Source organism: Lissotriton vulgaris, chromosome 3_1 (genome assembly GCF_964263255.1).
Source record: "Lissotriton vulgaris chromosome 3_1, aLisVul1.2, whole genome shotgun sequence".
In the NCBI taxonomy this organism is placed as follows: domain Eukaryota; kingdom Metazoa; phylum Chordata; class Amphibia; order Caudata; family Salamandridae; genus Lissotriton; species Lissotriton vulgaris.
This window is the reverse complement of record NC_141689.1, coordinates 292,971,740-292,995,149: the sequence shown is the minus strand read 5'-3', so window position 1 is coordinate 292,995,149 and position 23,410 is coordinate 292,971,740. Positions and strand designations below refer to the sequence as shown.

General features: G+C 40.9%; 1 protein-coding gene across 1 annotated transcript in view; it reads left to right on the top strand.

Moving 5' to 3' along the window:
* The first annotated feature begins 4,714 nt into the window (after positions 1-4,714).
* Positions 4,715-23,410, top strand: part of LOC147726345 (O-acyltransferase like protein-like) — a 62,800-nt gene continuing 44,104 nt past the window's right edge. The window contains exons 1-2 of the mRNA XM_086962919.1: positions 4,715-4,818; positions 16,312-16,498. Coding sequence (XP_086819045.1) covers positions 4,783-4,818; positions 16,312-16,498 — 223 coding nt within the window. The 5' untranslated portion in view covers positions 4,715-4,782. The remainder of the gene's footprint in view (positions 4,819-16,311; positions 16,499-23,410) is intronic.

Genomic DNA, 23,410 nt, shown 5'->3' with positions numbered 1-23,410 from the left:
CAGAGGAAATGAAAGCTGAGGCAGACGCCATTTCAAGGTCAGGCACATCAAGTCCAGGCCTCTATAGGTCCCTGAGTAGGCATTGAGATCTTATCTGATGTCCGCCATCTTAAGGTCAGGCAAAGTTCAAAAATTGCTCCTACGTTCACTTAAAAAGATCTGGCCCCCAAACTTGCCCCTTCTTACTCCCAACGTCTCCTGCCGTATCGGGAGACTAACCTGACTTTTCTTGTGGCCTTTTCACCGTCTCATGTGATCGATGCACAGCGGGCACCATGCTGAGGTCAGGCACAGACCACGCTAGCTTTTCAACTCTTAGGGGGTCATTAGGATGGAGGATTTTCCGCATCCTCCAGGCCGGCGGAAGCCACCGACGGCCCGAAGGATGCGGAAAATCCTCTGCGGACCCACCAGGATCCACCGCCACATTAGGATGGCTGGTGGGTCATCGTTTAGGTCCGCAGCTTTTCTGCCGCGGCTGGCTTACAACCGCGGCGGAAAAGCACTAAAATGGTGAAGGTGTCTCTTAGACACCGTCAGCCAGATTAGGATGTGCTTGGGAATATGCTTTTCCGCGGCGGCTTTTCCGCCGTGGAAAAGCATGTGTAACTGCACTGCAGGGGCCCATTGCGGGCCCCCTAGGTGTAGTGGGGGGTGGGGGGTGCACATGGGGGGTACCTATGGTACCCCCCTGCATTTGCGTGCACAATGCAGCAGGCACCGCGCGGTGCCTGCCGCTTTGTGCACGCAAATGCTGTGCATGCATTTTTAACATTGCTGCGGGTGCAGCTTGAAGCTCCACCCGCAGCAATGTTAAAAATAGAGGATGTGACCGCCACCCTGGCGGTCACATCCTAATCTGCACAGAGGGAACGCCGCAGCCCATGCGGACGTTCCCTCATGCTCTGGGGTCGCGGACGGACTCAAGTCCGTCCGCGATCCTAATGACCCCCTAACTCTGTGCCTTCAGGTTGCCGAGGGGTCATCCCTGGTCCCCCGGCCCTCCGTGCAGTCTGCCGGGTATTTTAGAGGTCATGGAGAAATTTCATCTTTTGATTGTTAACATGGGAGCAGTGAACTTTGCTGGTTGGTTTTGACGTTACTGTACATGCGCGCGCATGGCATGTGTGTACAATTTACACCAGTATATTTTATACCGCATGTGCTTGTCTCTCAATTTCTGATTATGATTGCTGAATGGTTAACCATCTTTTGTATTTATTCTCTCTTTCCACAGAGCTAAGCGTGTAATGGTTGCCGTTGTGACGATTCTGTTTCTGATACTTTTCCTTCTATCTGGATTTCTTTCCTTCTTTTTTCGTCTTCCAATCCGATATCATGGAGGCGAACAGTAGGTGTTTGTTAACTTTAAAACATTTTCTTTATTTATTGCACCACATTATCAAAACAACATAATACATCACTTTTTTCTACACATTCATATGTTCATGAAATGCCCCAAATATGCATTCCGATCTTACGCTTCTGTACACCTTTTACAGAATATAAACTGAATTCTAAATTAAATAAATTATACATTTTAGCACGCCATCATTCCAAATGACGAGGCTCTGGCTGGAGCCAATCAGCAGCAATACACAACCTAGCGATAGTCATTGCAATAAAAATTAAATAACAATGTTTGTACATAGGCGTCCCTTTTTCTAAATCTTTGCCAATACCCAACAGCATTATAGCAGGGGTAACAGTGATGGGTATGCCCGTAATTTCTGATAACTGATGTTAATAAGGTTTTCACATTTTTGTTGCTTAATAATAGTTTAAAAGAGAAAAACTGCTATACCAGTAGAAAACAAGCATTGTCAAAACCAATACATTTGCCTGTAAAGAAGGAATACACGCACACAAAGGCGTGCATAAATGTTGTTTCTGTATGCTGACAGATACAAACCAGACCTTTTGACTTTGCCAAAGCTTATTTGCATTTGGTTGGAAAATTAAAGTTGATACAAACCTATATCACTGTACCAGTAACAGTGGAATCTTTTTCCAGAAAAATGCAGGCAAATGCTGTGCTGTTTGACCCATTCTTTTTTGTCTGCCTAAAAGGCCGCAATGATGTATGCTAAATGGTCCCACACATAGGTAATGCCTAATGCCACTCAGTGTTAGATTGGCTGCCGGACACTGGCAGATGGACCAGTCTGAAAGTGTTAGTATGGGCTGTTTTTTGGACTGCCTTGACCATATCAAAAAAGAACAGCCCGCTCACTGGCCCTTTGAAGCTGGCCTCTCTGCCAGTGCCACATTACATGAATGGTCTGCCCAACACTGATCCCACTAACTGACCAGGCTACACCTTGTACTGCAATAGTTACAAATCACTTCTGCCTGCACAGAGAACACATTTCTCCTTTTACTCCTGATTTCGTTAGATTCTTGGGTTATAAATGCCCGTATTTAAGGTTATATAGCTGAAGATGTTAGACACAATATTGACCACGAACCTATCACTACACCATCTCCACTATATTTCCCACCACAACATCGTGCATATAAATTGTACACTACACCGACTTTACTCCTAGCCTACATTTACATGCGTTTTTATTCAGATTTTCTTTTCTTTGACAAGTGTAAGCTCTTTTTTTCCTGTGCTTTCATTTTTGTAATTATTGCGCATACCCAAACTCCAACTCTCAATCTATTTAGTTTATTAAACAACATGTATTTTTTACTAACTTTATTCTAACATGTAAATACATATCATTTAAAAATATATTTGATTTATTAACCTAATCAAGATATATTTTTCTTTTTTAACAATGGTAAAAAGAAATTATTAATTTTAGTAGTAGTAACATATCCCTAACCTTTTAATCTATATATTTAATTTGGAATTCATTTCCATTAATTTATTCTTAAGGTATGTTTAATTTATACATTTCTATGTAGTGTATGCGTTGTTTGTTAGTCCGACACAGTGGATAGCAACGATCCCCCATTTAGCATGCTATACTATTGATTACATTTATTTTCATTTAAAATTAGTTTAATCAATAATCTAGCCTCTAATACGTTTTATTCAAATGTAATTTATTAGTATGTTAATAGTAAATCTTTGTAGAACATGCCACAAAGCTACTTCTTTTTTAAATATCATTTATTGTAATATATTATAAAATATTGTATTTTTTATTAATAATTAATGGCACCAACCCTGAAAATTATTTAATAAAAAATATAAATTGATTTTGTGTAATTTAAGATAAAAATTCAAACCCCAAAATAAAATATTTCACTTAACTGGTTGGAGGTGGTCAGGAGATGTAAGTCAGTCTATATAGCAGTAGGATGATGACTTAGAGGCGATGCAGCTGGGTTATACCATACTTAGACCTTGCAACAGGTGATTGCACATTCCCAGTGTGTGCAGAACAGAAACACAAAGAATGCCTCTCAGGACTCATAAAGCTCTCATTAGCAAACCATCTGTTAATTCCTCCAAGTCCATTTCGAATAGTAGGCGAGGACAATTCTCCACCACATCTTCTTGCATACTGACTGATCTATATCTTGATCTCTGCCTATAATCTGGCAACTACCATGTCTGTGAAGGTGACAAATGCATATTGGCTAGAGGAAGAAACCACAAAAACTAACACAGTCATTCTACTCTCTCAATACAGCTTCTTTTTTCCTTTGCAGCCTTCCTTATTTAATCATCATATAGGTTTCCTGTGGGAAAATATATAGGATTCCTGTTGGAAAGTAAAAATTGTATTGAGAACTAATTGGTGTGACGATAACCTATGAGCACCCTTGCAAATGGCAGGTTGCCTATGAATTTGCTTGCTGTTGCCTGCATGCACATTTGCCTCATTACAGGCCTAGTTTATTATATTTTAATTCTGTAGGAAACCTTAGAAGAATCCTTTAAGATGGCCTTATAAGAATCCCCTACAGGCATTTACTACTGCTCTACTAGAGTTGTATTGTAAATAAATCATAGGAATACACTTTGAGTCATTAACACATTGAAAGTAAAACATGCTCTTCATAACTGATGCTACTCTCTTCTGAGGAAGAATAAAGCATTCCACATTTCCTATAGTGAGGATTTTTTAAAAACTTTTTATAGAACACCCTAAGTATGCAGGGCCATAAAACATTAAGTGGGCACAGGAGGTTCTAATTTAAGACAAGTCTCTGGCACAAAATTAGGCCATACTATTTTAGAACCATATATAGTGGCAACTGTTTTTTGATACCGGAACGTTAAAGATACTGGCTGGAAATGGGTCAGCTTTTGCTGACAGCTATAAAGTATACACCAAAACGTAACAGAATAATATACACAAAGCAACATAACAATCCAATTAAAACATAACGGGGAGCAGCACAACAAAACAGTCAAAAAGTAAACACAGTACAATAAATATAGTACAACACAATACATCACCACCCTAATAAAATAAAAAAATTAAAACAAACAACTGTGAATACTACAATGGTAGAAGGAGTTTGCACCAAGCATTGTCTTATGTAACACTAAGATAATGATATATTTTAGTAGTGAGAGTCTGCCTAATGCCGTGACAATATATTGAAGAAAATGAATGTTGATCAGACATCGCTTTGAATAAATAGATGTTTTTAAACAGAGAATTACATTTTGTTTTTTAAATGATACATTAGAAACAACACATTTATTCTGTTTGCTTTTGCAGTCCAGCGGGAATTACTTATTTGAAAGAATACTACATTAAACCATATTGTCGATATGGTCCATTTCTACTTGGCATTCTTCTAGGTATTTTCATGTTCCAAAGAAATGAAGCAGCAATTCAAAACAAGGTATGAAATCAAGTACTTTCAAGCTATTGCCACATTCTGATAACTTCTATCTGTGCTTTAGGTCTTTAGCTAATGTGTTTATGTAATGGTAAGCAATGTGCAGCTTTATAAGAAACTGAGTTTTTGTAATGGAGTATTTAAATGTGTAAAGTAGTTAGTTATACAGCATGGCCTTTGTAAGAGGTCAGTTTCTACCTTAAAATGCCAGCCTGTCTACATCCCTGGTTTGGATTGCAGCTGGGATTAGAAGCCTTTATGTTTTATGCCAACAGTTTAATTCCTTTTTATTCATCCAATGATTCAAGGTATACATGAACACAATGGAGTAGCTCATGCTTCAAACTGTTTCCTGATTTCCATGTCCACACTTAGTTTATTTTGCTTATATAGATTGTTAAAAGATCAATCAACAACCTGACAAAAGGGACGGAGAAGTGGAACTTTAATATCATCAATTATAACAAATTCCTGTAATTGGTTTCAAATTCTACTATGTTTACAATATAACTATGTTTCTCCCTATTGAAATAGGCATGAATACAGTGGGGTGACCCACAGCCATTGAATGTTCCTGTCATTCTCCATCAGGGTTCAAAATCAACTCACTTCAGCAATTTTCACATGCCTTATTTGGCAAACCGACACATCATTAATAGAAATGCCATTCACAGTAACTCCATTTTTATTTCTCACATCCTGTTGTCCTCAGCTTCCTTGTAGCTTTGGCACCCATTTCATATTCACTGGGCAATAGTCTCTAAACAGCAGACTACTTTGCAATAAATGTTTTTTTAGTGCAAGGTTCTTAGTTATTGTGCTGGATGGGGTCCTTTCCAGTAGTAAAGCTTTGCTTCGGAGAACTCACACACCCTTGCACTATGGCGCATGGATGTGCTCATTGGTGCATGGCTGCCAATATTGCACCAGCGAAGGCCGAGAGAAGAACAGCACCATATTTTGGGAGACAAAGTACTGTTCTGCTCTCTCCCTTTCATGCAACGCAGTGTAGCATGACTTCTTAGTAAGTATGGACCTATCATTCATTTATATAAACTTGCATTTATTATCTTTATGAGGGCAGCTAATAATCATGAGATTTCATGAACCAAGTTTCATCTGCAAATACACTTCTTCAATGTAACAAGGGAGTTATGTGAATATCAAAAGTGGATTTTGTGATGTGAATATTCATACTACTTGAGATGACGTTTGAAGGATATGTAAATTTAGCTCTTATAATGTTTAAAAAAGCTTTATTTCAGTAAAACATAAAATACATAATATAAAAATCAATCACTTTAAAGATGTGCCTTACCAAACAGAGTAATACATATTTTGAAAATGATTAAAAACATACTACATTTCATATGCAATACTTTAAGATTGAAACAGTCCTGATACACAAAATGAAGACATGGCTTTGTAGGACATTTTTAAAGAAGAGAAAGGCGGAGGAAATAAATGAAAAAGGAAGCAACAAAAAAAGAGCACAGAATATTAAGCAATTTACTATTGTAAGTAAGTAACAAAATAAGAAGTAAAACACTTTTAACCACAGCAAGGTAATACTTTGAACACAAAGCACAAGGAATCAAAGTAAATTAAAATACTGAAATGTGATTATGATGAATTATTGTGATAAGCAGTTAAGGAGGGTTAAAACCTTATTACATAACAATTGGACCATTAACTAATGACTTCTGTAACAGACAAATATGGAGTGAATCATTTCTGTAATGCAACACTTTTTTATTCAGTACATTAGGAGGGATGAAGAGCAGTATCTAGTTGATTCTGACTGATTCAATTCCACTAGTTTTCCTCTTACAGGTAACATATTCCACGATGAAAGTAAACTACTCAGAAATATATTACATAAAGTCACAGGAACTTCAGTATTCATTACAGAATTAATAAAATCCTAAACTTGAACTCAAAACTAAGAAAGTAAATCAGAGCTGAATAGCATATGTGGAATGCTGCCATTATGTTGTAAACATGACTAGCATTTATTTGGTACCATATGATGAGCTTTATTTAATGATGCCAGGGACTAAGATGTCCTGTTATATAAGTAAAAAAGTGTTTGCATAATATTTTCAGCTGTAAATGTAGAGTTAACCTTAAACTAATTTTCCCGCAGCTGAACAGATCAGATGACATTAGGATTTTTGTCCCCAGTGGCTTTCAACCTTAAATTGTCCTGGATAATATATTTTAGAATTTGTAATTTATAAATGATTGAGGCTTTAGAACAATTAGGGGTAAAGCAAAAATCATTCAGAACCTTCTATGACTCATTCGCAGAAATGTTAGTGAGAATGGGATTGAAATCTAAAAACAATGAAGTAATGTATAGGCAAAAAGAATAAGTAGTACGTTTACACGTTTTTTTTAATTTGAGAGAAGGACCTTCAAAGAGCTGATGAACACATTTAAAACTATGAAAATTCCAATCTTTCCAGTCACTAGTTCTATTATTAACTTTCATCTTTTTGTTATGCCACAAGCGGGATATGAAGAATAAATCTCTGTCTGAAAGACGATATGAAAAAACTGGAGATAAAATGTAGCAGTTTTAAGTAATCTTGAGTAATTTAAAATACCTTGGTCTATTAGGCACCAATGCATACTCCTAAAATTAAAAGAAAGAGATAAAATGTTTCTCCACAGAATTCCAATCTGGTTGATCAGCAAAATCTGTGTCTTTGTACTAGATCTAAGTCTAACAATGCAGAAAATTGAAATTATACCAATAAAAATCCAAATAATTTAATCCAAACTATTCTTTTCATTGTTTTAACTTGGATAGTGAGATTCTCACTGTTTTATTCAGCAGAGGAAATTAGACCTTTTTTTATCAACACATTCAAAAAACGATTTTTGAGTCTTAATTGATAGTATGGAAATCAGATAAAAGACCAAAGGAGACAACATCATTTTTAATGGTATTTAACTCATCCCTCCAAGAAAGGCATAGAGATGTCCATTTTCCAAATAATATGTCTAATTAAGTTTTAACATTCTGCAAACTCAGCATATTCAGGACTTTAATATTATTGATAAACCAAATAACCAGATATTTAATTTGAGCATTATTCACAAATTAAACCATAATCGTGGAATATACACTTAAAATAACATGTATTTAAAGGAGGAATAGTGGATTTATCAATATTAAGTTTATAGCCGGATAAATTGGAGAACAGGTGTAGCTCTTAAAAAAAGCTGGAATGTACAATCTGTGTAGCAAATGGGTTCCATCCATTTAATCCTCCTGGATTTGCCATTTAGGACTACCTGGATTCTGGTCCCTTACTGCGAGTGACTCATACCACATAAGTTTCACTCATGGTAAATTTTGTGGAAATGGACTAAGAGTGCTAATAGCCAGTGCCTGCCTTGTATCAGAGGGCTGCTGCAGTGCAGCTAGGGTAAGAGGCTGGTAGCATGTGGACACAGGAGCTCACATGAGTAGCACTGTGTTTGCACACAGGTAGTCCTTTGCAGAGTAGCGTAGGCCTTGTAATGTGAGTAGGCAGTCATAGTGTAAGTCTGTAGTGGTTACAGAAAGTCTGTGGTGTCTGACTGAATTCTGGGAAAGAAAATTATTTCCACAATCTCAACAAAATAATTATATTTTCAATTGTTGTTTACATTTACATTTATTGATGCGATAATCTTCACAAATCATATCTCTGTATCATGATTCCATCAAAATTCATAAATTATGCATACATTTTATTTTGAGTTTGTGGAAATAATTTTCTTTCCCAGGGAACAGTGCGCATTACTTGCAGATTTTTTCTGCATCTCTCCTGCAATATTTATGGTGTTAGCCAACACACGTGTGTAATGCAGCACCCCAAACAGATTAACTTATTAACTTAATTAACTTGATTGAACACTAGATAATTTAGGGTGTGCACCTCAATATCGAATCTTAGTCTGACTGAATTCCACATTATCAGCAAAATCTGCACCTGAGTACAGTTTCATCCTACTTAGGTCTACAAGGTTCAGTAGGCACATTGTCTCTTCCACCCTATCTACACGCCTGATGAAACTTTCAGAATTTTAATATTTTCCTGGTTCAGCTCATAATTAGAATCCAGTCCTTTGTTCCTATTACTGGGCTAAAAATAATTACTTTGCTGGCCAACAGTAGGATCAAAGGCCTCCCCATACAATAGTATTAACAATCATCCATTTTCTGGGAAAGGAAGGGGAATGGAGGAAATCTATATCTTCTAATTATCTACAGGTAATCTGCAGTGCACCAGTGCAAGAAAGCCGAAACCCACAGAAAACTGGGAGGAAGGGCACACCTCCGAAGCCAAACACAGGAGTGGCCTTTGAAGTTTAGGTGTAAGTGATCAGGCAGCTGTGTTAGTTGGGAGTGGAGCTGAGACTCCCAGGGAATGTCTTTTCACCACTTGAAGTAACCATCATCAAAATGTCCCAGAATGCTGTGCATGAGGGTTGGGACAGGAGCAGAATGATGATGGGGCACCCTGGGATTGACCATGGACATCTGGCTTCTAGAACCTTCCATCCCCCATTTAAAAACCCCTGCACAAGGGAGAGATTTTTGAAAAGACACTGGACATGTGAGCAATAATGGCAATAGAATGTCTGGCTGGAAGGAGAAGCCACCTGCACCACAGCAAGGATGGACTCTAGCTGCCCCCCAGAACTTGGATGGGTCTTTCAAAGGGTTGTATGGCAGTACAATGCATGCAATTACTTTGCATGCCTTTGACACACACTTTTTGCACGCATGTTTTTACCGCGAATATGTATTTAAAAAGCATGCCAATACCATGCATTGTTTTTAGATTTAAAAACAATGTATTTGTAGAGAGAGACCCCTCCACCCCCTCCCAACTTACCTTAAATGCGTGGTATTGGCATGCGCTTTAAACACATATTTGCAGTAAAAACATCCAAGCAAGAAAATGCGTGGTGAAGGCACAACGAGGTAAAAACCTTGTTGTAAAGGCTAATTCCCCTCTCTAAGACCTGTGGTGCTGGCTCCCTTATGTACCCTCCGGAACCGTTGGAGGAATGGACCACCTGGGGGACTCTGGATGGTTCCTCTGGGACGTCTGTGGACTGCCCCTTGACTTTGTTGACACACAGGTGCCTGTCAAGTAGCCAGGAGGCTGTGGGACCTGGGAAGTGTGGCATAACAGTGTTCTGCTAGCTGGCTGTGAAGGGGCTGGGGAAGATGCCCCCAAGCAGAAGAAAGCACCAGGAACCTAGGTAGATGACATGTCTGGGGTAGGTAGCCAGGATATCAAGCTCCCAACTAGAAGTGTCCTATAGAGGATAGGAGGCCTGAAGGAAATCTTCCTGGTAGCTAAGGCCAGAGTTATCACCATTTAATGCTCAGTCCCACAGGGGAACTGAGCACAAATTAAAGTGGGTAGTGCTCCACTATGATTTCAAGTATTCCAACAGGTAGGGTCAAGCCCCTGGGTGTTAGCACAACCTTTCATTGAAACAAAATACATGGAGGGATCCATGTGGCCCCCTGCCTGAGCCCACCCCACCCCCTCGGGCCTGCTGCAATCAGACATGCACCCCCATCCACCTAGAAACAAGTAAATTAGCACTGGGTGCATTGCCTGCCCCCATTGCGCATGTTTGAGTGAGGGGCATGCAGCCAGCACAGACAGTGGAGGACAGCGTGGCTGCTGCCTCAATACATGAGCTGAAGACAGTGGGTTTGATCCTACCTGAGGTGGGAGTAGAAGAGAGTGTTGTAGGCTGTCATGCCTGTCCACTGAAGGTGCACAGTGAGCCAGCAGGGTCCATGGGGGCACTAGGGCTCCCTCCAAGGTCCACATTGAAAGTAATTCTTCTGCTTGTCCAGGGTGGCACCTGTAAGTATGAGAAAAGCGATGGAGGTAAAAAGGCCCATTTGAAAATAAATTGCGGCATGAAAGCCACTAATCAAAAAGCCTGGAGCCAAGGAGCACCCCATAGCTCTTGCCAAGGGGAATGATTGCTTATTTTGCTTCTGTAATGCACCAGGAGGGGCAGGTGCTCCAATGTTGGCTACAAAGTATGTTTGGTGGCTGCCAGAAGATCAGCATCCCCCTGAAATGTTTCTGAAAACCTGCCCTAAATCTCATGGGGTATTAAATCTCTTACCTGTTTCATGCTTTTCTAGAGCTTGACATTTTGCTGATAAGTTCTGAAGTGCGTGGTCGCTTGTTGGTTGGTCCTAAAGCTAAGGCAGAAACATGGTAAATGTAGAAATAAGACTCTGGGACATATGTTTTTCAATTTAAATGGTTTAATGGCAATGTTTTTTGAATATGCAACTTTTATATTACAATGTAATTGAATGATGGTACTATCCCTAGTGACTTGAAGTGAACTGGTACTGTTTCTATTGATTGCAATGTTTTGCATTGGTGAAGCATGACGTGCTGCTGCTTTTGCTAATGTGGTGCTACCCTGACAAAGCTGGTAGGCCTGCGTATTGATAATGACAAACCTTATATTGTAGAATTGCATCTAGTACATGTAAGGTTACTATAGGTATAGGATTCAGGACGCACTAAAAGTTGAACGTGTTATAAGGGTGTCATCAAAGTTATGTTTGTATGCCTGACTGCATATATTTGTAATTAATGTGCAGTACTTAGTAGTGTGTGTAATAAAAGTATAGTGTGTGTGTAATAAAAGTGCTTTTCCTTTTTATAAGAGAAAGTACTGATGGGACAATGATTTATTGAGTGTTGTTGCGTATCAGCGAGCTGCCGTTAGTAGCCCACACCACCTCCCCTGAGTAGGCCTTGGACTCCTCAGCTTCACTACCCTGATAGTTTAACCGCATCGCTGCTGCAGCGATTTTTGCGCTGTGCGGCATTTTTTAAATTACCGCGATACATGACGAGCTCAGCTCGTCATCAGCACATGCCACCCGTGGGTGATGACGAGCTGAGCTCGTCATCAGCATCGAAGGGGTTAAAGTGCTACAAAGAGGTACTCAGTTCCAAGTTAAGAGAAAGTTGTGGAAATATTAGGTATGAATGACTCACATCCTTCGCAAATATTAGCCCAATTTCTTATAATCAAGAAATGGGACATCTAAAAGCACATCATAAGCATAAACTGAAGCTTTGAAGCAAGTTTTTACAAATGAAAATCCCTAAATATTTGCACATTGGTTAGGGCAACAAAAAGGTATTCAAAGCTAAAACAAACAAAATGGAGACAAATATAATCCTTGACTAGTACCTAATCTGAGAAGAAAAAAAAAATGAGGACAAGGTGCCATTGATCAAAACAAAAGATTTAGGGCAACTCTAAAGTGGTAAAAGGTACTTAAGACATTTAGGGCCAGATGTAGGTCGGTCGGTAACGGCCGAAAATCGGTATTTTCGGCCATAACCGATCGTTAAATAGGTGATAGGTATGTAGGGGGCATTATTTTACCGAATCGGTAAAATTACCAATTCGGTAATTTTACCGATTCGGTAAAATAAAAAATCGGTAAATTTACCGAATCTGAGCCACCCAGATGTAGGTGGGACTCTTCAGAGTCCCAGAGGCCTTACCGAATCGGTATTTTACCATCAATTCCAATTTGATGGTAAAATACCGATTCCGGTGTGCATGCACATGTGTGCATGCACACCTATGCCATGTGACAGGCAGACCTGCCCTTAGGGCATGTATGCCTGCCACATGGCACCGAGCCTGTTTTGGGGGTGCCAGAGGGTGTCAAAGTGACACCCCCTGCACCCTTGTGAAAATCGGTAAATACCGAATCGGTAATGCCCATTGATTCCTATGGGCTTCAAATACCGAAATCATCCGAATCGGTATTCCAGCACATCTGGAATACCTACATGTCCACCCCATAGATTTAGCGATTTTTAATTACCGTATCGGATAAAATTCAGTAAATAAAAATCGGTAAATCTATTTCACCTACATCTGGCCCTAGGGACCAAAACCAAACCATTTGGTAGTTTTAAACATATAAGACCATTCCACTCTATCATAAACCATCTCTGCATCCTAGGCAATAGCCAGCACTGGAACAAAATCAGAAGAGACCTTACTAAGGACATTGAGCAATACTCTGGTGTTATCTAAATATAATCCCCTTGTTTAAAACCTGTCTGGGTGACCAAATAGCTAAGGAACAAAAGTTTACAAACTAGTTGCTAGAATGTTCGAAAAATACTGTGCAGTCAATTAGTATTGAAGGAACTGGACTGTGATATCGCATAAGCCTAAGTTCTTGCCTCTATTGCATCTAAAAATATACTGTTCACCTCCTTTAAATTAATACAATTCCCATGTAATTGATAATGTGTATAGACTAATACAGGAGCAAAATGGGAATACAACTTCATAGAAAACCATCTGGTTCAGGCTATTTCCCTTTTTAAGAGTATGCATAGCATAAGTAATTTCTTCCATAGAATTGACTCTTTCTAGTGTGGAAAAGTCACATGTAAAAAAAGAATGTCTCTGCAATCCCGTACAAATATTAGAAAATCTTGTTGAGAGTAAGAAGACCCCAAAGACTATAACCTTTCTTGAACATGTTGAAAACTTGACAAAATCTTAGAAGTAGTGTGAACAACCTAATACAGGTTTATACATTGTATCTGAGACTTTTCTACTTTCATTTTTAGGAAACTAGCCAATAGTCTTCCTATTTAGTTAAATTCTGCATACATTGTAGCTTTAGATTTAAATAGAATCCCAGTAGCATTCTCTAATTTATATGTGTAAAAGTGAAGTTTAGCATAATAATATATTTTAAAATACTTTACTACTTAGATGAGAAATACAACTGTTCCCTGTTCCTAACATGCAATAACATACATTTAAAATTTCGGGGCCGATTGACAAGGTAAACTTAGACTAAAAGTCTTACTTTTATGACTTACAGTATTCACAAAGGAAAGTTACGAGTAGTATCTCACGTCCGAAATCAGGGTGGAGTTTCTACACTGCGTACATAAAGAGCGTGCTAGTAACCTACCTTTGTGAATACCGAAAAGTAATAAGGTAAGACTTTTGGTCTAATTGTAGACCAAAAGTCTAACTTTACCTTTGTGAATCAGGCCCTCTGTCATTAAGTTTCTTTTTAAAGCAACATAATTTAAAATGAAATGTTTTAAACAAGCTTTAAAATCATCCCATGTAATCTGGATTGATGAATCAGAATTGAGCTATAGGATTTAGTTAACAAAATCATTAATAAAATGTGTGTACGGCTCAATAAACTTTTTATCCTTAAGTAATGCAGAATTAAATGTTTAGTGCATATTTCTGGAATTACCAACTACATAATCAGAAATAACAGGAGCATGGATAGAAAAGAAACGTTCCCCAATCTCTGATTTGATAAAATTATGATTGAGGCATTGCTTGCAAAAATATAATGTATTCCAGCATTAGAACCATGTGAGGGGAAGAAGAATGTAAATTCAAGAGTATCCCGGTTGGATACCTTAGGTATTAGAAAGAGCCCTCTGTGTTAGCATCCTAATAAATAACGTTTTCATTTTATTAGAAACATATTTGAATTATGATTTCCTATCTAAAAAGGGGTTAATAATTTGATTGCGATCCCCACCAAAGACCAAGTTATCTTGTGAACAGTCATAAATTAAGTTATTAATCTCATCCCAAAAGATGGTCAATATTAGTGGGCCCATATGCTTTAAAAATCAAAAACAGAACTTCAACATAGACATCCACAGGGGTTTATCTACTATTGACATCACTTTTCTGAATACCAAGTTTAAACACAGGTCCCTTATTCATGTCACAATCATTTCTAGTATGCCTTTCTCTTGTTGATAAAGGGTGCACTGAAGTTGGGTCATAGTGCATACATGTCCCACCCTTGCCCAAGGCCCAGGTGTAAACATTGAAAAATCAGTCTCTTTCTTGTTTAATTGTGTGTAATCAAACAGTTATCTTGCTTAGTGTGCTTGTGGAGTGTCACCTGCTAATCATGAGTGCCTTTAAATATACACACTGCACAGTATCAGACTCGGTATAGTCTCTCCCCCTGCACTCTTGGTGGTCCCTTGTGGGTTTGAACCACATACTTTCAAGAACTCTTGTAAATAAATGTCAGAAATGATTTTTTAACTGGATTATATCTGGAGCCATCACTGTTTAAATCTCATTGTCCCCTTACATCCTTTCCATTAATATAATGAATTTAGCATAATCCCCAATGCATTTCAGACCCTCTCGAGGTCCTTCATCAGGAGGTTGTTTTTTCTGCTAAACAAAAGAAAGTAGTGTGCTCCATATTCTAATCACACAAACCTTTTCGTCATGCTACATGCCCTAATAAACATATATACATTCGTCATTAAAATCTTTTAGCAACCACTCATCACATGTGATCAGTAATCATTCATTATATCACATTCCTTGAATATATTAGAGCAATGTTTATTTGAGATTGTTTTAAACTAAGAACACTTACTCAATGTATAGGTTATTTGGCAAGTTCCATTCTTTATAAATAAACAAATGAGGAAATAAACTCTGTTACAGATTTCAAAGGCTAACACAACAGGAAAATTAAAACTTTTAATGCAACATTATACAAACCAATCCTTGTGTTGTGAAATTTTGCATTGAAAGTTTTAATTTAAATTTTTAAAATAAACAAAGTCATGAATAAGAGACAAATTTATATACGTTTATTGGAACGTAGCATGATGGAAAGGTTTATGTGATTTGAATATGGATCACACAACTTTCTTTTGTTTCGCAAAGAGCAACCTCCTGACGAAGGACCCAAGGGTTCAAAGTCAGTGGGGATTATACTAAATTCATGATATTAATGGAAAGGATATATATGGACAATGATATTTAAACTTTGAAGTTACTCAAATGCATGTTTCATGAATAAAACTGATGTGAGAACTCAAAATATCATTCAGTTTAATTTGATTTGTTTCCCCCAGAGATTTATTTGCAGTAGTTTTTGTACAAAAGTGGTTGGCACCCACAAGGGACCTACAGAGGTGCTAGGGAGACACTATACCAAGTCTGATATAGTGCCCAGGTGTTGTATTTCTTCATGCACAGGTGCTAACAACCTTAGTTAATGAACACAGTTTTGCTCAATTTAAAATTGTAAATCATGCCTTATTTAAAGTTCGTTAAGTGTGCTGGTCCTTATGTTTAGCTTCAGCCCATGCAATTAAAACCTATTCTCAGTCACAGAATACAATTAATCGATGTGTTTAGTTATTGTTTGTAGCACATATATGACTTGTAAGGCCAAGAAGACATTATTGTGGAGCCACCAATCATATATTCATTATCCTCTGCCCCCTTACTTCTTGCCCAAAGTCTGGTCTGATCTGCAGGCTGAATGATCAAATGAAGTCTTGACTTGAGTTTATGAAGAGTGGGGAGGGAGTGCAGTGTTTCAGGAATTATTTAGGATACTAAATTGTTGTGTTGTACCTTTTTATACAGAGGCAGGCTTTCATTGGATGGGTCTGCTCCTTGTGCACCATGTTTCTGGTGATTGCATTGGCTTTTTTATTGGAGGACTCCTATAGTTCATACTCCTTCACTGCTGCCCTTTATCAAGCACTGCACAGAACAATTTGGGCAGCAGCTGTCGGATGGATCATTATTGCTTGTGAAAATGGATATGGAGGTAGGTGGATATCTTTGTCTTAAATTAGATAGTAAACATTTTAAAGAATTAAAAAAATCTTACTTTGGAGCCCAGCATGCAAAAACTAAACATGCAGTTTTTCCACATTTGCAAGAACTTCTCACTGTTCTTTGATTTCAAAGGCCAAGAAATGAACCAATCACAGCTTTGAAGTTTGTATTTGAATAGGAAAAAAATATCATCTTTGTCGTCATGCCACCTTGACATGGCAAGCTATCTGGCAGTGAGCATTTTTGCCATGTCGACAACAAACGTTTGGGAGAAAAAACCCTTTCATACAGCATGCACATTTATATATGGTAGTCAGACCACCAAGGAGCCAGTGGATGCAGGGCCTCTTCCGCTGAAGCGACTTGGTGGCCCATGTACCCAGCCCTAAATTAGACACATATACGTTCTTCCTGGGACGCCAATCAAAAGATTTAAGGCTCGATTGAAATGTGCTGCTTAGACTACTTGAGGAGAGCTTGTGTGCTTGGCAGTTCTGTGGACTCTTTACTGTTTACTGAGAGGCATGTATGGTTCTTTTTAGGCAGAGTTTGGTTTTGAAGTCCCATCAAAACCTCCAATGGTTTATAAATTCAGTTCTCCCATGGAGAGACTATAGATTGTCTCTTCAGCTTATTTCTCTAGCCTTTCCATATGGGAGGCTCACTGAGCTCTGCCTCTGACAGACTGAGACAGCTCTTGTTGCAGTGGTTACAAGGGTTTGAGCTTGTCAACCCAATGGCTTCTACAATGATCTAGCACTTTTAGTACTGGGAGTCTCCAGCCAGAGTTTCTCTCCGTTGTAGGCTTCTCAGTTCTGTTACTTTGCACTTTGAAACACAGGCAGCGTGCCAAGACACTGATTCACTGTACTCTTCAGTGTGTCCATGTACAGGCACAGGTCACAAGGCTGATCAATTGGTCAGGCATGTGGAGGTAAGTATTTTTATGTGTACATATAAGTTTATTATACTTAATTATACTTAACTTCACTTCTATGTATGATATATATATATATATATATATATATATATATATATATATAATATATAGTGAAGGTACATAGATGTGGAGTTAAGAGTTGTAATCTGTACTTAACTATATACTATTATCTCCGCAATATCCTGGTTGGCTATAATTTGGCTTAGATATTATTGCAGCACTGATATTCATTCCTCTGGAGAACCTCCCAGTGCCTTTCAGTTCTGTCCTGGGAACCTACACCTTGTGACCAGATGCACTCCTTAACCAGAACAGTCTAACAGGAAATGTTACATAGCATATCAAATTGTTTTCTTAAGTGCGCTCATGTTTTAATTTCTAGATGAAGCAATATTAAAGTACAGGTGCAGGGGCTGTACCTAAGATGTTTGATGCTCGATTTGCGGGGTCCAGGGATCCCAGTTCCAGATAGTATTGCCCAATGTATGAATAGATAGTTTTGGAGGAGATTCACTTGAGGCACTGGACCTCTATGGCCTCAAAAAAATGTTCATGTGAAACATTATGAGTTCATGCTCCTCAAATTCTTTGATGTTGAGGTAATCAAAGAGCTATTGAGTCATATCAATGAAAAAAGCTTATTTTTTTGGTTTTTAATAAATAATCTTTAAAAAATTCACCATCCTTAATCATGTTTGCTGTTTTTTTTAGAATCATATTGAAAAATGCTAACAGCCGACACTTGTTTCGACCAATGGCTCAAAATAGGCCACCTACCCCACATATTCCACGTTGATGCTTCCCAGTGGGAAATATCGACGTGGAATTATCCCGGACTAAGGCTTTTCAACACAAATCAAACCTTGAAAAAGCCCCGGCCTATTTTTTATAGTTTAACTTTCTTTTATTGATTTTAAGGCAATTAATAATGCACATTATAGACCACACATACGCCTGTTTTTGTTCCCACGGATCTCTCTCCCTCCACCCTGGCTCTGTGCAAACGAATGAAGAAGTTTGTAGTCTAAGTAAGTGTCCAGAGTTGTAGTACAGGGCGGTAGTCACAACTTGATAGGCAATTTGCGATTCTCAAGTTAACAAGAACATCCCTCCAACCCATCCCGTATCCCAACCACCCCCCTCCATGGAATGGGTGTACCATGTCTGTATCGGAACAAATGCGCTTGTAAGTGGTTTAGGATCTACCAGCCTTCAGGAGGACTCCATTGTCTGCGGTGTATCGGTAAGCCGGAGCAGGCGAAAGTACTTTGGGCATGTGACTTCATTGAATTCTAGTGCTAGCAGAGATAGTAGAGGGCGCCAGATAGTGTGAAATTAGGCAGTTGAGTAAGGTTAGCTTGCAGACGTTCCATGCCAATAATGTACCACAGTTTATGTAACCAACCAGTGTGTGTTGGACGGGTCCTTGTGCCCCAAAGAAACAGGATGTGTTGAACTGCTGCTGTAAGTGCCAGTCCCATCTGTTTCCCCCTAATTGATTTCAGTGGAAATTCAAGGGCATTCGGCAGCCCCCGGAGTGTGTATGCATGAAAGCAAGGTATTTTTTTGTTTAAGTGGGTGTCTATGTCGTTGAGAACAGCCGTCCAGTATCCCGTCACTTCCTTGCATTCCCAGAGTGTGTGAGTTAGTGTTCCCTCTTCGTCACGGCCCCTCCAGCATGTCGGACTATGGTCAGGGTTGCCTCTGTTCAATCTGACCGGTGTCAGGTACCAGTAGATGGTCACCTTAACCGCTGCTTCTCGGCTTGTCGTAATGTGATTCACCCGATAGTAGACATCTTGCCATTCTTTTTGAGATAGGTTTCTGCCCAATTCCCTCTCCCACCGTCTCTGCCTGGCCAAGCGTCCTATGGGAGCTCGGGGGCAGAGTATTTGATAGAGTTCATAAATCATCTTTCGGTCCGATTGTTCGGACTTGAGCCATTTCTCGTATGCCGTTAGCTTCCTACTGACTAGGGGGCACACCTCTGGCTGCAACAACTAGTGACGGAGTTGGAAGTATTGGAACCATTTTGTGTTCTTAACATGATACCATTGTGACAAATCAGAGAATTTGAGGAACCCTTCAAGGTTAAATAAGTGTCCTGCTGACTTGCATGCAGAGGTTCGCCATTGTGGGAACGCTCGCTCTTCAAGCCCCGGTGGAAACGATGGATTGTCGAATAGAGGCGTGAGTGGTGAGGGAAAGGAGGTAAGTCCCCGTTTAGTCACTACCATGTCCCATACCCGCACCACCAAGTGATTGGAGATTTTTTTAGGTATGTCGGCCTTTCGGGCCATCTCAAGAAGGGTACTTTCCAGAGGGATAGTTGCACCATTACCCTATCTTGAAAGAGCCATCTTTTCGCATAATCAGGTTTACTCCATTCCACTGAATATCGAAGTTGTGCTGCCCAGTAGTAGCTAAATAAGTTAGGAATCCCCAGTCCTCCCTCCTCAGGGGGTCGGTAGGATAGGTCCCTGTGCAACCGCGGCCGTTTCCCGGCCCATATAAAATGTTGCATCTTCTTTGCAGCTTAGAAATGCATCCCATGGGGGTCCCGACTGGTATCATGTGTAAGATGTATAAATCTTTGGGCAAGATGGACATCTTTACAGCGGCGCAAGTCCCGTAATATTTGGGAGGTGAGATTGGCGTAGTTCTGGGCGACTGTCCCTTTGGTGGACGGGCCTAGAACTATCCCCAAGTTGGGGATCGCGGTTTGGGGTGGGAGTTCTCCAAAGTGCTGGGATATGCCTCTGAGCGAGCTTTCATTAAGACCTAGAGGTAGGAGCATCAATTTCCCCATATTGATTTTAAAAAAAGATACTTTCCCAAATTCCGTTAGCTCCCGCAATAAAGCTGGCACCGACCGCTTGGGTGTTTCCAAGGTTGCCAATATGTCATCTGCGTATAAACTAATTGTATATTGTTCCCCTCCAAAGGGAATGCCTGAAATGTCGGGGTTGACTTGTATCTTCTGCGCTAGGAGCTCTACGTAAAGCACAAAGAGGAGGAGTGACAGGGGGCACCCCTGCCGCGTGCCTTGTCTAATGTCAAATGGTTGTGAACTGGATCCATTAACTCGTATTGCCGCTCTAGGCTTGTCGTAGCAGCTTGCAACCCAGGCTCTAAAGCGATCCCCTGTGCCAAAGTGTGCTAGTGTTTTATCTAAAAAAAAAAAACAATTTACCCTGTTGAATGCCTTTTCAGCATTGATAGTAGTAAAGCATCCATTCCGGTGTAGTGGGCCTTGTCTATTAAATGCATGAGATGTTTGGTGTTGTCGCTGCTTTGCCTGTTTGGTATGAAATCTGATTGGTCCGGTTCGATAATACCAGGCAATCACATGCCCAGTCTGGCCACGAGGATGCCTGTGAAGAGTTTCAGGTCCTGGTTGAGTAGAGAAACCGGCCGATATGCGACACATTGACTAACGGCTTTCCCGGGTTTGGGTATGATAATTATGTCCGCCTCGAGCATGTCCGGAGGTATAGAGCCAGGGCCCTGAAAGGAATTAAAAAGGCGAGTTAAGATCGGAGTTAGGAGCGGGCAAAAGGTTTTATAGGAACCGGCCCAAAAAGCCATCTGGCCCAGGTGATTTTAGAGGTTTGAGGTGAGAAATCGCACTGATCACTTCCTCGACCCTATTGGGCGCGTCTAGTGCTGCGGCTCCAGTCGTGTAAATGGCTGTCGTCGCCGCTTGGCGGAGATAAGCCTGCCTAGCGCTGTCTATTTGTGAGTCCTTGCTATATAGAGATGCATAGAAGTCTTGCAGCACCTCTGCTATCTGGTCATCGCGTGCCACCTTCTCTCCTTCTGTGTTGGCGAGGGCTGCTATTTTGGAGCGTTGGGCAAGGGCTCTGAGTTTACTCGATAGGAGACACCCTGTTTTGTCTCCTCTTATGTAGAAGCATGCTTAAGCTGAAGGGCCGCATATTCAGCTCTATCTAAGTCGAGGCCTTCCAGTTGTGCCCTTGCCGCTTTTAATTGTCGCCATATTCTAGGGGCTCCAGTCCAGCTGTGCACTCTCTCTAGTTCCAATAGCTTTGCCATGAGCAACTCCCTTTTCTCCTTCCATTCTCTGGTTTCGGCAGCGGGGATAGCTATCAATTTTCCCCTCACCACCGTTTTGAGGGCCCCCCACAGCGCTGTCAAGGGTGTGTCGTAGTGTCATTAGTCGTGAGATAGTCAGTAATGCATTTATGTATCTGTTGGGATACCCCCATCCTCTGTAGTAAGGCCTCCTGGATTTACCATCTTCCCTTTGGCCTACGAAGCGGGGGTACATCAATAGTCACTGTCACGGAGTCATGGTTTGATAGCGTGGCTGGGATGATGTCCACTGTGTGTACCAGGGTGCTAATTTCGGATGACCCAAGGAAGTGGTCTAGTCTGGCGTAAGTGTGGTGCACATGTGAGTAGAAGGAGTAATGTGTGCTCTGAGGGTGAGCCTCTCGCCAAAGATCCACCAGCCCCCTATGCCTCAGCCAGTCCCTTCCCTCCTTCGATATTGCTCCTGTAGCACCATAGCGAGGGCCTGACCTATTTTTCTCCGGGTCCATGATCAAGTTGAGGTCGCGCCTATTAAAATCTGCCTTTCTTGCGGGCTGAGGACTTCTGACAGGGCGTCCTTAAGAAAAGGCTCCTGACCTGAGTTAGGGGCGTATAGGGGCCCTACAATTATGGGGGTGCATCACATCCATAGCCTATATGCCAAAACGGCTCTCGACTGGGTTGGGCTTTGACGACCAGTCTGCGTGGGTCTGCTTCTAGGGTGCAGTCACTCGGGCCCCGTCCCGCCCCTCCGTGAGATGGCCCTTTGTCAGGTGTTGGCGTGCCAACCCATGTATTCAACCTAGTTCAACGCGCTCCAGCTCGTGTTCCTTTAATATCTGTCTCCCTCAAGTGGCCCTCGAGCAATAGGTGGGCAGCTTGCAGCCCTGGCGGGGTGATGGATTATCCACCGCCGCCTTCTTCACGCCTCTAGCGACAGCAATGCTGAGCCTAGGCCTGTGTAGGCCAACCGACCTTAATTAAGGCCTCTGGTCTGCTATCGCTGCTTAGCACTCTCTGGACTGGCCCGCTTACTGTTCCAGCAGAAGTCCGTGCAGGTGAACACCTCTGTCCCGTCGGCCTCTCCACTGGATTCCGCTCTCCCAAAAGTCTGACGGGGGCAGCTGTGCGAAGTCTCCGGATAGGGCCCCCGGGGGTCTGGTAGGATCTTGTGCAGGCCTAAAGGCAGCGATTTTCGGGCCTCCCGGGCCTCCAGCTCCCGAGTGCGCTGCCCCTGTCGGCCGCCACACACCCCTACACCCCAGGCTCAACTCACTTTCCTTCAAAGGAGCTGCTGCTGAAGTCCGCTTTAGGAACCGTGTTGCCATCGCAGCTCGGGAGCCGATAGTGGTTGTCCATCTCCTTCCTCTCCGCTGGATTCACGGCCTGATACCAAAGGGGATGATGAACGGCCTGGGCACCATTTTCACCGGAGATCACTGAGCCATGTAAAGAGTCGCCCTGTGGTTCACAGGCTCTCAAACTGATCACGGTGGTTGCGCTTAACCTGCACAAATTGTACCTCTGTTTCTGGCGCACAACTGGGGACTATGCTCGTGGAGTGGCTAGGAGTGAGGGCCCACGGAGAGGAGCCTCCGGATTCCACGTCCGATCAGGTCGCCATCTTGGCCACGCCCCCATCCCCGGCCTATTTTGAGCCATTGGGTTTTGCGTTTTTTTTAGAATCATATTGAAAAATGCGAACAAGATTAAGGATGTAAATCCTATGGTGGATTTTTTAAAGATTATTTATTAAAAAACAAATAAAATAAGCTTTTTTCATTAATATGACTCAATGGTCTCTTTGACTACATCCACATCAAAGAAATTGAGGAGGAGCATGAACTCATAACGTTGTACCTAAGATGTGCAAACAAAGAATGTAATGGTGCACATGTCTACTCC